Raw genomic sequence first — 15,543 nt, forward strand, 5'->3', positions numbered from 1 at the left:
AGGGAGCACTAAGAAATGCCTCAGCTTTGGCTCCAGTGTTGCCTTTCACCACCAAAGAAGGGTTCTGGGACCAGCTTAAAATCATGAAATTTACACAAGCAAAAACTATCAGGTCTTTTTGTCCTCCCCTTTTGATTCTGGAGCATGTAGCGTTAGTGTTGTCCAAACAAGACCAACCCCTTTTTAATGACAGCTAAAGCTCTCATGTTGTAATGTAAATAAAGTGAGGCTTTGAGGAAGAACACTAAATAGAGGGAGACTCACGGGGAAATCACAAGAGTTGGCAGCGCCACATCTTCTGGCAATCTCTGTGAGTCACTCGGACTCCGTCATCAGGGCGCTGAGGTCCTCAGTGCCCCGTCAACCTGACTTTCAGCTGTTGCAAAGGCCAGTAATAGAAGAAAAATGTAGGGAGAGGTTTATCCCATAGTTATCTCCATGTAGGTGGGTGAGATTTCCAATGGCACTGAATTGGAGACTCCTCAACATCTGCACTACTTGTTAAAATGTAAATGAGATTCCTAAACCATTCCTGATTTTTATATAAATTGTAAGACAAGTGCCTTGGCTCCCACTGGGCAGTTGAAGGCGTGCATTTACTGCTTCCTTGCAGACTCATCAGGAGAATCTGTGAAACTTCTCTTTTTTGGTATTAGTCTTTATTAAAAGAAGCAGAGGTTTTTGCAGTACATGCTATTATCTCTTATAAGCTTAAAAAGGTGTTAGACAGTCATAAAAGACTGCCACATAGCTAAATTAGTGTCAATTTTGAATTAACAAAAAATTGATGCCTTGCTATTATAAAACACTTCCAGAAATGCTGTTGATTTTTCACCAGTTCACTTAGTCACTACTTACTGCAGGTAGCTGAAATAGAAATTATTCCAATTCTGTTAACTCTGTTCTTGCAGTGAGTGTTTGTAATTGCACTGATCCTGCATCTCCAGGTTATATGCCTTCAGCTGGTATTGTGTACTCAGTACCTGTGTAGCTGGTTTTGGTACTGATGCTTCTAAACATAAAGCAAGCAAGAGATGCAGTAGGTAATGAATGGTGCTTTTCTAACCACAGGCAAACCTGTACAATCCCAGGGCATCTGTGATGCTCTAGGATTGTCAGCACCTCACAGACTGGGAAAAAGGAAAAGCCTGCAGATATTTTTCAGCTAATGGTGTCCGTATTTGGACAAAGAGGTCCAATTTTGATCTCTGATGTACACCAGTGAAAAATCAAAGTAGTTTTGCTGATGTCAGTGATGTCCTAGCATGTCCTAGCTTGTCTTAGAGGAAGAAAGATACATGTTTTTATTTCCAAAAGAATTTTAAAGTCTTCACATGGAAATTTCGTAGAGAAAATGTTTTACCCTGGCAAATCGACCTTTTTTGAACAGTCAACCAGAAGGGGAGAAGGTATTTTTTTGAGCTTCTCATTTTTAAGGTATTTTGCCCCAGCTTGGTAGCTGACAGCACAGCAGGACAAAAGCAATGTTAAAAAAACTAGAAAGCAAGCAAACCTTTTCTCAGAAACCAAGATTTTCTGTTCCAATACTTTGCATGTTGCTTATCTTCATACTCGTTATCCACTTGAATAGCAGACCCCCATGAATTGTAAAAGAACTTATCTTCTCAGTTTCACAATCTACTTGGGAAAATTGCCATGTAAGCACAGGGAAATCTGACACATCTTTTTAGCATGAAGTGTTAAGCAGCTAAAATGACAACTATGTCCATTAAACCATCCAGGCAAGTAGAAGGCTTGCATTTTATAACATTTTAACTAGTGCTTCTTCTCCTACTACATTAAGCTGTCACCACTTCTCATATTTTAAAGTATCTTTATGACCCACTTTCTTCTCTTAAATATTTCGATAGAGCGAACCAAAAATTACGGAGGTGTTGCTAAGGAAGATGGATTTTTCATTCTAGAAAAAAATTCTCTTGTTACTCTCCTTTTTGCTCCTATCGGCAAGTGTTTTCCCCCTGCAAAGGTAGATACAAGGAAGAAAAGTTCAGTTCCAGTGAGTAAACGTGTCACAGAGTAAAGGCTGAGGAAGAAAGAGGCCATGCTGTGACATCCCAAGAGCACTATGCTGGGACAGTGGCTGATGTTTCACCTACTTGGGGCCAGTGGAGCTCAAAGGGTTCTTTTTACTTCATTCACCTCATTGGGAATTAAAAGCAGCCTTTTGGAGGATGACTCTTCTGGGATTTTTCTAAAGTAATCTGTTGGTCTCTTTTGCAGCCCTGAAAGGGTAACAAAACCCAAGTACTAGGACTGGCATGAGTTAGCATCGCAGAAGGGAGGTCAGGGGTTTCATGGACAGGGATTGGTTTCTCCTCTTGTCCCTTGTTCCCTCAAATGAGGGGGGAGGCCCAGAGAAAGGGATGAATGGGAAAATGTGGGGTGCTGCTTTCTGTGCAGCTTGGCGTGCTCAGGAAGGACCAAGCCACCAGGACTGTCATTCCAGAGCTGAGCCCAGTTGCTGCAGGAAACATCTCAGCTAGTCCCTGCTCCCAATCAGAGTTCTGTTGACTTAATGATGCTCCACCTGGGCAAAAGAGTCTCTTCATGTAGGATCTAGATTACTTGATCAGAGCATTTACCTACTGTGACCTCCTTTAGTGACAAACATTTTGCAAGATCCACCAGATATACTACTGTATTTCTGTGGGACTGAAAATCACGTCCTTGGTGGCTTGCAGTTCTGGAAGGCATTCACTCAGTGGCCACTATTGGTCATTGCAGGAGACAAAGTCAGTTTACAAATATTTCTATCAACACAGAAGTGGCATTTTTCCTTGTTCTAGTATTACTCTCTCATTCTCGAAACAGCTGTCACCATTATCCTTAATGTCAGGCCTGTGACTTGGTCCCTAGGCACTTGGAGGAAAATGTTACCAACAAATCTCTGACATGCTTTCCTCATCATCTTAGTGAAGCATATTGCAAACTCTTCCAGCACTTACTTGAACTCATTAACAATTGTTGTAGTGACAAGCTTAGGCCATGCATAGCACTCACTCTCTTTTTTTCTTTTTACACAAATACCTTAAAGTATATAGGAATCTTTTGCTCTTGGTACTCTGTAATTTAGGAACTTTTAAGGCTCATTGAATGTATTTCCTTCCTTTCTTGGCTTATTTTATCATTGGTGCATTTAATTTTGCAGTAAATGCACAGCAGCTACCACCTTAACATTCTGTGCTTGCTGGAGAGACATACTAGAAGGAAATAATGTCCAAGTTTGCAGTGACAGTACAGAAACTCTTGCCTTTTATCCCGAAAGACACAAGTAGGCTATTATTTTGCAGTGTCAGAGTTCACTCCAGCTGTTCTTTGTCAGAAAATGCTGTTTTGATTGAGAACAATTAATACACTGACAGCATTTCAGGTCTGAAGGTACCTTACGGATCACCTGCTCTGACCTCAGCACTTCCCCATCCAGCTGGGGACAAATGAGATTTAAATGTGGTTCATTGCCTTGCATGTTACTGACTTTCCAATCATGGTTTGAATGTGAAGGGAAAATAGGTTTTCCTCGTTGGTTTCATAGATAAAAAAGGTCTTTTATCAGACTGTAAAAATAATTTATTCTTCCTTGATCCATCAAGAATGAACAAATGGGCTGCTGCTCAGAGATTGTTTGGAGCAAATTACTTGATCAATAGTTTCAGCCGTCAGGAAAAATTTCTGTTTAATGCAATTCTGGGATCCACTTTAATCTTCAGGGGTCTGCAGATACCACTCAGGATAGGTTCTCATCATTAAAGTGCTATGGTGTGAAAGGAGAAATGGACTGAATATCCAAGAAATATTTACAAACCACTTTTTGATTATTTCTTTGATATGAGACCCAGATTTTTAACTTGAGCATTCAGCATGAGGCTGCTGAATTCAGGGGTGAGATGAGGGGTAGGCAGAAATGGCCTGTCTTTTGGAGGTCCTGAGGAGCTCAAACTCAACACCAGGAGCAGGTGCAAGCACAGAGTCCTTCTGAGCATGAAACTGGAACTGGGAGCTGAACTGGCTAGAAACCCCGGCTATAACGAGCCCATATATAAGCCAGTGAGAGAGGGTCTGGTTTTGCAGAGCTTTCAGTCGGCGTAGACAAGAGGAAGAGAAGCAGATACGGACATGTGAGGGGCCAAGGTCTCATAGCCCTGCATGAAAGGGTGGATATCCTGATAGACGGAGTCTCGCCCTCTCTGCTAGACTTGGCTGTGCTTGTATCCTTGCCTGCAGTACTAAAATCTGTTAAGAGACTACTGCCTCCATTTTGATCTACTTCAAAGGCAGAAATTGAGTTTAAAAATAATTTTCCTGGATGGATGTTCATGTAGAAGCTTAGACATTTCTGAGTTAACATGGATTTTTATGTTGGATGTTTTAAGTCCTTGATGCAAAGAGCGCTATTCTACACTGTAGGAGAGTGAAGGAAGCAGGATTATAGGTGTCCTCACCTGTCCTCAGTGCATTTGAAACCCTTCAGGGAATGTGACAAGCTGTCTGCTACAACCCTGCGTGCTGAGACAGATTTGTATGACTAGCTGTGCATCTTCCTTTTGCACTGGAATTTCACATGGGGAGAAGCAGGGGAACATCATGCATTCAGCCTTAAAACTAATGTTTGCCACTTGAATTGGCCTTCATTTGGGTGATGGCAGGACAGAAAAAGCATACAACCAGAGTGTAGCTTTGTAATTGGTCTGTAGATTTGAACTACAGGTGAAGGGCATCTGTTGATCTGTTGGTCCCCGCACAGAAGAGCTCTCTGTTGAAGCCTGTGGAACATGGTATTTAGTCTATAAGGTCGTGTAGTCAGGCCATCAAGTTTTAGCCCCCAAAATTTCAGCCTAGCCTGCTACTTGAGAGCAAAGATGTGGATTCCATTACATAACTGGACCTAATCCAAAGCCCATTGAAATAACTTAAGAGTTTTCTGTATTTTCAATGGAATAAGCCTGTTTTTAAAGTGCAATTATTTGAATTCATAAAAAAGAGTTACTTTGCGGTATTTCCTTGATTACCCTTCCCCCTTAAGACTTTGAATAGTGAACATTTTTATGGCACTGTACAATTCATATCTCACTTCATGGTGTCCCCATGAATGGCTGCAGATGCTATTTCTGTTTTACCTTTTTATTTGAACTGGAAATATTTCAGTGACTTTCCAAATGTTCTGAGCTCTTCATTGGCAAAAACCATTTACAGGCAACGATGATCAAATGCACATGTTATGGCTGCGCCTGGCTGGTTTAATGGATGTGTTTGTCATTTTCCTTTCACCCTCAGCTTTATATTCAGGCCAGACGCCCCGAGAATCTGACCTTATCCATTGCCAGAGCAGCATACCATTCCCATCCCTTGCGGTTGCAAGGCGTGAACAGAGGAGCACCATACCAGCAGTACCAGCCTGTCGTCATGCTCCAGCAGGCTTATATCATCCAGTGGGATGGCAGAGCACCTGAGGATATTATCCTGTACCCAATCAACTTCAACAGGTACTGCCCTATGTTGTTAGAAAATGTTCTGTTTCCAAAAGGCCTGGAGCTTTAACAATTTCCCAGGTTATTCACAAGTGACCTTTCAAATGTCTCAGCAAGTTCTGAGAGTGTGGAAGCAAGGTGTTAATGGCTGGCACTTACTGATGCAAAGAGATGCCTCTGCTTTCACTTTATTCCAGCTTTTTTGATGTGCAGAGACGTTTCTCTTTCCAGAAAGTTTTGAAACAGTATCCAAGTAAGTCCTGGCCTGCTGTCCCTGAAATCCCTCCAGAAGAGCTCTGGCTCTTGTTCGTTTGTTTGTACTAGTTGCTGCACACATAATTTATCTCCCATATATATAAAGTGCAGAAATACATCAGAATGTGCACAGAGCTTTGCATCTTCTGTAATCCAAACAGCACTGCAATCACTGTTTCTTTTTACAGAAAGTTTTAAAACGTTAGGACTCAGTACAGCAAAATTGTAGGCTGTGCTGTAATTATTTCCCATGTTTTCTTCTAGCATTATATAAAAGCAGGGTATATCCATTTTAGATACTACTTTTTTCTCTTGCATTCTGTTTCATTTTGCATAATTTCAATTATGGTTTTTAGTACTGTTTCTTACTTTTGTGAAATGACTTGTGCTTCGCACTGGTACAACTGTTCGGAAGGAGTCCTGCAGTCCAGTCAGCTTAGCAGTGACAGACAGTGCAATTGTTTGCACAGATGAGATGCTGCAAGAGATGAGCACCACAAAAAACCTGGCCAACACCTTGAGTTCTGCAGTTTATGTGACTCCTCAGTTATTGATAAAAACACAATGCAATAAAAGGACAGAAGTATGCAAATGAAATCTTCCATGATTACACACAACCCAGGCACACACAGGCTCAGATTTGCAAAGCAGGTTTTAGATAGCTGACATGAAAGAAGTCAGAGGCGCCAAGGACGTGAAGCAGCATGTACTGCTGGTAAATCTGGCGGGTTCCCAAGTCCATCCAGTATTATCCACCAAACCCCACACCCATCTGCTGCTCCTCCAGCAGAGTGTCACTGCTGTGGTTTTATCTTAGGATAGTTTAGGCAAAAGCTTGAGCTCCATTTGGTTCCTCTGAACTTTGGAGCTGAAGAAATTTGGGAAAAAATACTGTCCTTAGTTCCCATGATGAAGCCCCATGGGAATGTAGCTGAGAAGGGCAGTGTTTCCTCTGTATACATGCCCATTATAGCGAGTGACATGTACCTGGTCCTCTTGATTTAAAGATGTAGTAGCTGTAGGGCTATGACCGAGTCACTGGAGGATCACTGTTTGGACACTCCTGTCACGGAGGAGTTATTAGAATTAAATCACTGTTTTCTGTATTAATATATCTTTGTGCACTTTAAGGAAGAGGAAAACCCATTAGTCACTCACGGGCAAGCTGAACTTTGCAATTATTATCTGTCTTAAAATGATTAGCTATTTCCTTGCAATTGCAGAACTAAGTCTTCTGCCGGGTAACTGGTGGTTACTCTGTCACTGTGCCAATTAATACTTGCCAAGGCTTTGGCCCACAATCTTCAAGAACAGATTCGAATTTGAAGGCAGCACGGGGTCTTTGGTAAAACTCAGCCTGGAAGTTTAGCTCTTATTCAAGCAGCAGCTTAACTACATTTTACTATTGAAAACCACAATGTGGTTGTGGTTCTCTTTGTCTTGTGTGAAACCAGTTATTTGAAGAGGGCAAAGGTTTGTGGAGTTTTCTGATCCAGAAACAGTTGGCAAGGTGTGTGTTTTGAAGAACTATAAACAAGAAATATACTGTAACAAAGGAAAACCACAATTTTACTTCATTTCATTTAGAGCATCTTGCTAAGAAATAATTGGGAATGAAATGTGTGGCTGCTCTGTGTACACCTCAAGTATGCTGGATGCTAACTAATGCGAGACTTAAGGCTGATGCAATGGCAATAGTTGAAATGCCCAAACCGCATGCAAAAACATGGAGAAATGAGATTCCTGTGCAAGAGTAAAGAAATTGAGGTGAAAAAGAGGATTTAGGACTTTGAAGGAAAACAAGTGCCTGCCTAAGCAGTTCCATGTATGACCTTTACTGAACATTGTATTCCAATCATTTCTGGAATGGAAGAAATCTCAGATTGTGGAGGCCAGAGTAATCAGAGTTAGAAAATCAGGGAAGACTTTTACCTGTCTCAAGTGGCTTTATGTTTTGTTTGTTCTTTTTTAATCCAAAATACTGAATAATCTGCCAAAAAGAATGAGCTCTTAACATAGTAACATCTGTGCAGAATATGTGATGCATACCAAAAAATGTCTGATGAACTTCAATAGCAATATTCTAGGATTAATAATTTCAGACATAGCCTGAGTGAAGAATTAAACTATTTTTAGTCTTGTCATTGTAAAATGATGGATAGAAATATCTGGGATGCTGCCTTTGCAGCTAGACAGCCCTCATGCTTCTGGAGTGATTTGCTCTACATTGGCTAAAGGAAGGTCAGAGGGGAAATAAGGAATTTGACAGGGAGATGTGTACCACAATTTGGATTTCTGGGGAGGTCAGGCACAGCACTGATGTTGAATGCTTGCACGATTAACACTTTCCCTGCCTCTGAAGCACTGCAGAAAGACCCAATAGAAGTCAGGCCAGTCCAGACGTCTATTAAAAGACTGGAACGTCCAGATTCCTGGGGTGGGCAGGAGCTGGTTGGGATGAATTCACATGACAGCTGAAATTGGCAGTGCTGCTTTCTGCAAGCTGTGAATCTTGTCCGGTGAGTTCAGAGGCACCACTTGGGTGGGTTTACTCCGTGGAGGAGGACACCAGTTTGGGCATAGTCACTGAGCAGATCTTTTTCCTTCTATCATGGGCACCTGAAGGGTTGCTGCAGTACTTGTGTCTTCCTCGCACTGATTCAAACCATGTTTAGAGTAATTCTTCAGTTTCTTCACTTCCATCAAAATACTTAGCTGAACCAGACAAAACTGCTGTGTCTCCACGTCCTGCCATCCGTGGCCACGTGGTGCAAATGAGCTGTTTAATGCACGCCAACTTCCCTTCCCATAAGAGATGTACTTGTTCGCATTTGTCAGGGTAGCTGTGTCGCTAGCTGACTGATGGGCAAATAAAAAGCCATGGAGCAGACCCGCAGGCTGTGTTTTCAGGGTGCTGGGGAACATAGCTGTCTCAGCAGAAGTGCCTTTTTAAGCTATATGTAGGGTTGTCTGTCTAATGGCTGGGAGTTTCCCTGTAAGGATGAGAAGGTGGCTGGGTATCGATGCTTCTGGAAAGAGGTAATGCAGGACAAGTAACTTCTGAATGTTTTGGCAAGTGAACAGAAGGAGAGCGTCAGCTGGAATTTTAATGACCAGGAATGAAGTGTGCTCTAGAGCCAGTCTAGATCTGCTGAGGATCGCTCTCATTGGGCATAAAGCGTGTGCGAAACCTTCATGAATGGAGACTCAGACCCCTTCTCCATGGGCTTCATCTCTTTGTTGGAGCGGTTTCCACCCCCTCAGAGTTGTTTATATGTTTTCTTTTTTTTTTTTTTTTTTTTTCCGCTTCACTGAAGTATGAGAATTATCTGTAAGACTGAGTTAAGGGCTTTCCACAAAACTACTGTCCTGAAGCACAAAGGCCCGCAGAGAGCATCAAGCTTGTTAAAAATGGGGGAGAGGCTGGTAAGCCAGGAGGAGAGAATGGAAAACTTTATTTGGTTGTGAGTAAGAGCCTCCTTTCAGGTGCTGGAAAACAGTACAAAGATTGGCACTTCATACAGTAAGCAAATTGAGAAGTGAAGTCCTTCAATTTAATGGCCTAGGCTTTGTGCCTGTGCAAATTTTCTAATCACAGAAGAAGCTAAGGCAAATACTATTATCAAAGGCACAGTGCTGTTCAGTAAATCAGCCAGGCTTCTTTGTGCTATCAGCACATCTAGAGATAAGAATTAAATCTCCTCAAAGCACATATCTGAAGTATAGTGTAATAAGTTGTGTTGCTGAAGCAGCCTGAAAGGCAGTGGCAATTAGATTAAACATTCCTTGTTTTTAATGAGCACAGGCAAATATCTCTATACTCGCCCTGTTAAGGCTCAGAGGGAAGGGTTTTCCCTTATTAGGGCTCTCTGCTGTGGTTCGACAGAAAGAATTCAGGGAAGTGTGAGCAGCTAATAGTATAAAGAAGGTATTTTTTGTGGGTAGATTGCCACAGTCCTGCTAGCAGGGGCTTTCCTTTGTAGTGCACCTCTCTTGACAGATGCTGGCTCCAAGGACAGTGCCGGGCAGCGTCCCCCAGGCTCTCTTCATTGGCACCCTCTTAGCTTCACCTGGAGGGGTACAGTGAGGCTCATAATATTAATGTTCTTTGGTGCCTTGCTGCAGGAGTTGGACCTTTATGAGAGCCTTTAAAAAAAAAAAAAATTGGCAGGGAGGGCCAAATTTCTTGTCAACAGCAAGCAAAAGGGCAGATGTCTGTGTGTGTGCTTGGGCACGTGTCTAGCTTTTCCCCTGCTGCGGTGTTTGTGCAGGGATGGGCACAGGTGCACTGCTCAACTCCTGTATTTGCTAGGCTGGAGTTCTGCATTAGGGCTTGTTTTCATATTCACTAGTGAATAATCTTAATTATCTGAAAATTCAAGAGCCTGGAATGAGCTCGTGTCCAAATTCTTTATTAAAAAAAGTGGAGCCTTTGGACGCTGGGTGATATGAAGCCTCCAGGATGCTGCAACCTGGAAAGGTTGCAAAGGTGGAGATTTCACTGCAAGCAAACTTATCCAGCCCATTTCTGCACTGAGACTCTGGGGGACTCGTTATATTTGTATTTGTCAGGGTTGTGTAGGTAGGTGTTTTTCCTACGGCTTCTTATTCAGTGCCAGTCTGATTCATACTTTCGACTACTTGTCATTTTTGCGATTAAATTCCTTAGCGGTGATAAGGTCTGGAGGAAAAGAAAGATAACGAGACAAGGCTAGAATGTGCTTGTTGCAGACTTGCCCAGTTTATGGATATTTCCGAAATTGTTTCTTTTTCAGATTAGTTCTAAATGAGCTTTTCCTCCTGCTTCCAAGATTGATAAATGCACAGGAAGGCAAAATTAGTATTTCAAAGTGGAGCTAACAGTTTAAGGCTGTGACTGCTTGTTCTTGTATGCACATGAGTTCTGACCTCGATCCCCCAGATCTGGATGTAATACAAGTAACACCAGCACTATTTCCAATAATAATAATAAAGTGCTACTTGGGTTTCATAGCCTGCCCCTCCTGATAACATCTGTAATTCAGAGTTAATCATCCACACAACACAGAAGTCAGCAGATACATTTGCATTCCCTTCTGTCTATTTAAATCCCTTAAATTACCCACAGGTCAACCCATGGATGAAAGCCACAAGGTACTTTTTTTCAAAATTGGAAAGAAGCTAAAACATTTGCCAGAACACCAGGTTGCAGATTGCACTGTTTTAGTACAGCTGGGCCAAAGCGGGTGCTGACATCCTCATGTTCGAGTGATCCTAAAGCCCCGTCTTTGCCTCCCCGCCTACATCCCTTGCTACTCTCTGTCCTCCACGGCTTGTGCTTGCAGCTGGCCCGGTGGCAGCGGCCGGGATTAGCAAGGTGACTGAGGAGAGACGTCCTTCCTGAGCTGATCATTTTACAGCATGAATTAGAGCAATCTGAGCATCAGATTGTCCCCAGATGGCTGTGGCAAAACAGGCTGCTTGTCACTTTGAAGCCTGGCACATGAAACCTGAAGGTTTTTCCTTGCTTTCACCCTTCTCCTGGCCCATCGAGGGGGGCTTGGGGCTCCTCAGAGCCACCAGCCTCTCCTGACCTGACATGCATCTTGAGGCACAGCAGCAGGAAAATACAAAATACACAACAGTCAGCAATAGAGTACTTGGGAAGGCACTAAAAAAGATACAAATTGAATTGGGATGTGATTCCTCCATGAAAGCATGTAGGGTGGGAAAAAAGCTGATAAGATGATGTACTGTATTTAAATGCAGGAAGTTCTTATTTCTGCTTGAATACAATTGTCTGTGAGCCAAATACTGGCTGAGTCAGACCCTGTTTCATGAGTATCAGCAGAAGTGTACCTCAGGGCAGGATCCCTTCTATAATTTGTTGAGCTTCACGAAAGCAAAAATCATTCTTTTTGCCTAAGGAGGCACATGGGTAAAACCAAAAATTTTACTTTATATTAAGAGATGGCTTGTGCTTTTGAATTTTTAATGTCATTTCCTAAACGGCAACATTTAGGAAAGGCATTTAAATCCCAATACACACAACTCTAGTTAGCTAAACACATACCTAACTTGTTACTATCCCCACAGCAAGCTGTCTTCCAGAAGAGTCTATCCTTAATAACAAGGTCCTGAAAAAAATTGCTGGATGTTCGCCCAGTAGCTGTGTTTGTCATTGTGGGGGTTTTGGATGTGTTTAATGGACTTGAGCTGAAGGCAGAAAGTTAAAATGATATCTAGAAAAAGAGAAGGAGCGAGCGACAGCTGCAGGGAGCTGGTGGGAAATGTGTGTTCAAGGAAAAGAGCTTGAACTGGGAGAAAGTGGTAAGGATGTGGCCAGGTTCCTTGCAGTCCTTTCTCCACTCTTCTCAGCACCTTTGAGATGTGTGGGTATTTCTCACTGCATTTTCCCTACCAGTGGTGCTGGCTGAAGAGGAGGTGGCTTGTCCTGAAAGCAGGTTTTGTGCCAGAGTAGATTCAGCCTGGTGCTGGGCAGATTGGTGTGAGGTTGGGAGACATTTTTGGAGAGAAAACCAGCTGTATCCTGATTGAGGGCAAGGAACATTGACCTCCCGTGATTTGTTCTTGGGATGGGTTGGAGGCTGAATGGTGGTTTTGCTTTTTTGTCTTTTAAAGTTCAAAATTCAGCCTGTGAGAGACACAAACTTACCAAAGCAGCATGTGGAGATTTCTGCTTGGTTCCCATGTTATGAACAGGAAAGTTTCAAATTCCCAGTTGTCTCACTCCCTTTGAAAGTTCAGCTCACGTAGATGTTGACCAAAATGTCAGAGGGGTTGTTTTTAAACAGGAGTAATAACAGTTGGGGGAGACTGACTCACTGGATAGAAGTCTCTTGTTTTTTCGAGCCCAAGGAAAAAATAAGTAATTTTTAGTTGCACTCTATGGCATTCCCTCATTAGCTTACCCCAGATTTTCATCAGTGAGATCAGGATTTGGACTGTGCACTTCCATGGTCATCAGCTACGTGACACGCCATGTCAATAAACATGGTGGAACTGTTTTCTAGAATAATATCATCAGTTTAGACATTCCCTTTGCTAAAATACAGCTGGGATTGACATCCAGCATAACCAGCAACCCCAGCACTAGATCATACCCATTTGCCCAGGACTGATACTCCGTCTGATGTAGTCAAGGGACACGTTCACAATATTGAACAAGTGTTATTTGTCCTGTCCCAGGCGGTGAGAGTCCCAGACATGCACTCTTTCCATGTTTACGCCAGCCAAACCTCATCTCCAAGTTACATGACTCACTTTACATCCCACCACTCGCAAAAGTCTCCCCTCCTTCGCCTGCTTGATCACGTTTCTCTGAGTGGCTTTGCCTTTGGGAGTTTGGGGTTGAACTGGGGGGGTGTTCTGGGGGTTGTAAATGAGGTATGTATGTGTGTACGTGCAGATCTCTATCTACCACATGTCCAAGAACAGGAAACCTCTTGCTTGCGTTTTTTGCCTTTCCCTTGTCCTTTTTTGCTGTTGCTTATCCCAGGAAGCCTGCTTATTGCCAAAACATAACAATACTTTTTTAACACTTTGTCTGATGTTTTTGTGTCACCTGAATGAGCCAGAACTGCAAATGCCAATATCCTGGTGAAAAAAGAAAGGGTTCTTGGGTTTGTTTCATCCAGCCATTTCCAAAAGGAAATAAACAGGCTAAATACATTCATAAAAATGCATGAAATGCACTGTGGGGATTGTTGAATGACAGTAACAGAGGGGCAGAAGTGTCAGGTTTTATACATGCTGGTGTCGGCAGACTCTCAAAAATTTTCCAAGTGGTGTTTGAAACTGTTAGGACCCACTAAACACTGACTTTTTGCTAGTGCATATTTAGATTTTCTCCTTCAAATGACTTTTTTTTTTTTTTTGGTAAAAACACATAGGAAAATCTTGGCCTGATTAAGAACAAGAATCAAAAAAAGAAAGAAGAATGTTCCTTACTTATAAAATGAACTCAACTTTATCACTAGAAAAGATTGTGAACACAGTTACTTAGTTTTGGGGTGAAAATTTCTTAAACAGCTCACTTCCTACACATGTTAATATGACTTTCACTTAAACTGACAGCTAATTCCAAAGTCAGACTTTCCACCTGAGAATATTTTTATTGGTTTCTCTTGCAAGAAACTCCTAAGAATGAAAGTTAAAAAAAACAAGCCCCGTGTATTGCTACATTGGACAGCATTTTGTTTATTGGTAGTCTGACTTCTACCCCTTGTGTTTTAAATGATTTTTTCCCCTTTGCTTGTGCTGGTCTTTAAGCATAAAAGTGTCTAAAGCTACAGATGTTCCCACAGCATTCAGGCAGGGGTCTGAAATTACTCTGAATTCATAATTTGGAATCTGCTATGAATTCAGTGTTTTCTCTTCTTGCTAGTGCTGCATGTGTCCCTAAGCCTCCGGGGCACCTGGGAAGATCCCAGCTGATGTGCCAGTACTGAGAGTGGCAGAACGAGGACTTAATGCCCTACAAGATATTTAGGCTGGTTCAAATTTTTCTTATTCTGCCTGCAAATATTCACCCCAGAGTAGCAGCTGGTAAATAAGACAGAATTGAGAGGTTTCAGCAGAGAAATAAAGCAGGAGCCACAGTTTATTGAGCACTCTGAAAAAGAGGAAGGCTTCCTACACTGGAGACCCAGCCAGGAGGTCCTCAGTGGCCAGCGCAGTGTCTGAGGAAGGCACACACACATCTGGTTTACTTCGACTGCAATGTCCAAGATGTCCCATGCCCAATTACTGCTTGTTGCCTGAGGTTGCATTTCTTCCTCGGTTTTGGCAAGGGCTGGAGAACAGGTATCTAACCCCCATCCATGGGCCAGCTGCAAGGCAGAGTCCTGTGGACCGTCCTGCAGCAGTGCTGGTGTTTCTTGCTTTGGTTTTCAAGGAGATGGTGCAGCCCAGTTCAGCCACACAGCCAGGTATTTGGGAGGGTTTACGGTGGATTTTGTACAAGCTGAAGAAACAGAACTGAAGTAAAGATCTAAATAGGAAGTTGCTAAAATACTGCTAAATTAAAGAGAAAATAACTGCCTTATTCTTTCCTATATTTACATAAAGGATAACTTCTAATACCTTCCCTTCTCACATCTCCTCCCAAGCCCTTTGTTGTGGGAATGTACTTATTTCCATCTCTTCCTCCACAAACTCCAAAGTAGGTGCTTTTCATTTGATCTTTTCAATCTTGATATAATTTATTTCCACGTTTCACTCAGCCTGCTCACGTGCACGCTAGACTCTAGCACTCATATTCCCAAATGCCCCGGCTACTCAAGACAGTCACAGCTGTGGTTTTTTTCACGCTTTTTGTTTTTTTCTTTCACCCTCCGGTTTCGTTTTCTAGTGCCTTTCTTGTTCCCTGGGGAGGTGGCAGCCAGTGTAGCACAGCACCAAAGCTGGTTCCCTGCATCTGAGGGAGATGACAAGCCCTTTTTGTGATGGTGTCTTCAGGGGATGAAATGTGCTAACGCAATGCAAATCACCCTTATGAAACAGCCAAATGTCTTGGGACTCTGTCCTAAAAATATTCCACAAATATGGCTCTGGTGCATTTCTTTCATTTCCTCTAGTCAGAGGCCAAATCATCTGAAAATATATCCGTTTTCTAGCTGTCCTGTGTTATGACACAGCTGGAGTTGGTTAAAATCTAGAGGGCAGTATCTGGCTTAAGCTGATGGGTCTTTGTGCGGCTTTGATTTATTATTCTAGAACAGCCTGTCCCCTCTTCCACCCTGTAGATAGTTTTGTTTTGTTTTAACGAGAAAACCAGAAAAAGACTGAAATAGCTTTGCTT

At 42.4% G+C, this 15,543-nt stretch overlaps 2 protein-coding genes across 4 annotated transcripts in view; both read left to right on the forward strand.

Moving 5' to 3' along the window:
- Positions 1-15,543, forward strand: part of LOC128150630 (cell surface hyaluronidase-like) — a 55,858-nt gene that overhangs the window by 29,538 nt on the left and 10,777 nt on the right. Inside the window, exon 17 of the mRNA XM_052806983.1 lies at positions 5,293-5,501. Within this exon, the coding sequence (XP_052662943.1) occupies positions 5,293-5,501 (209 nt within the window). The remainder of the gene's footprint in view (positions 1-5,292; positions 5,502-15,543) is intronic.
- CEMIP (cell migration inducing hyaluronidase 1) overlaps positions 1-15,543 on the forward strand; it is a 116,630-nt gene that overhangs the window by 24,954 nt on the left and 76,133 nt on the right. The window lies entirely within an intron of this gene.

Source organism: Harpia harpyja, chromosome 14 (assembly GCF_026419915.1).
Source record: "Harpia harpyja isolate bHarHar1 chromosome 14, bHarHar1 primary haplotype, whole genome shotgun sequence".
Lineage (NCBI taxonomy): Eukaryota > Metazoa > Chordata > Aves > Accipitriformes > Accipitridae > Harpia > Harpia harpyja.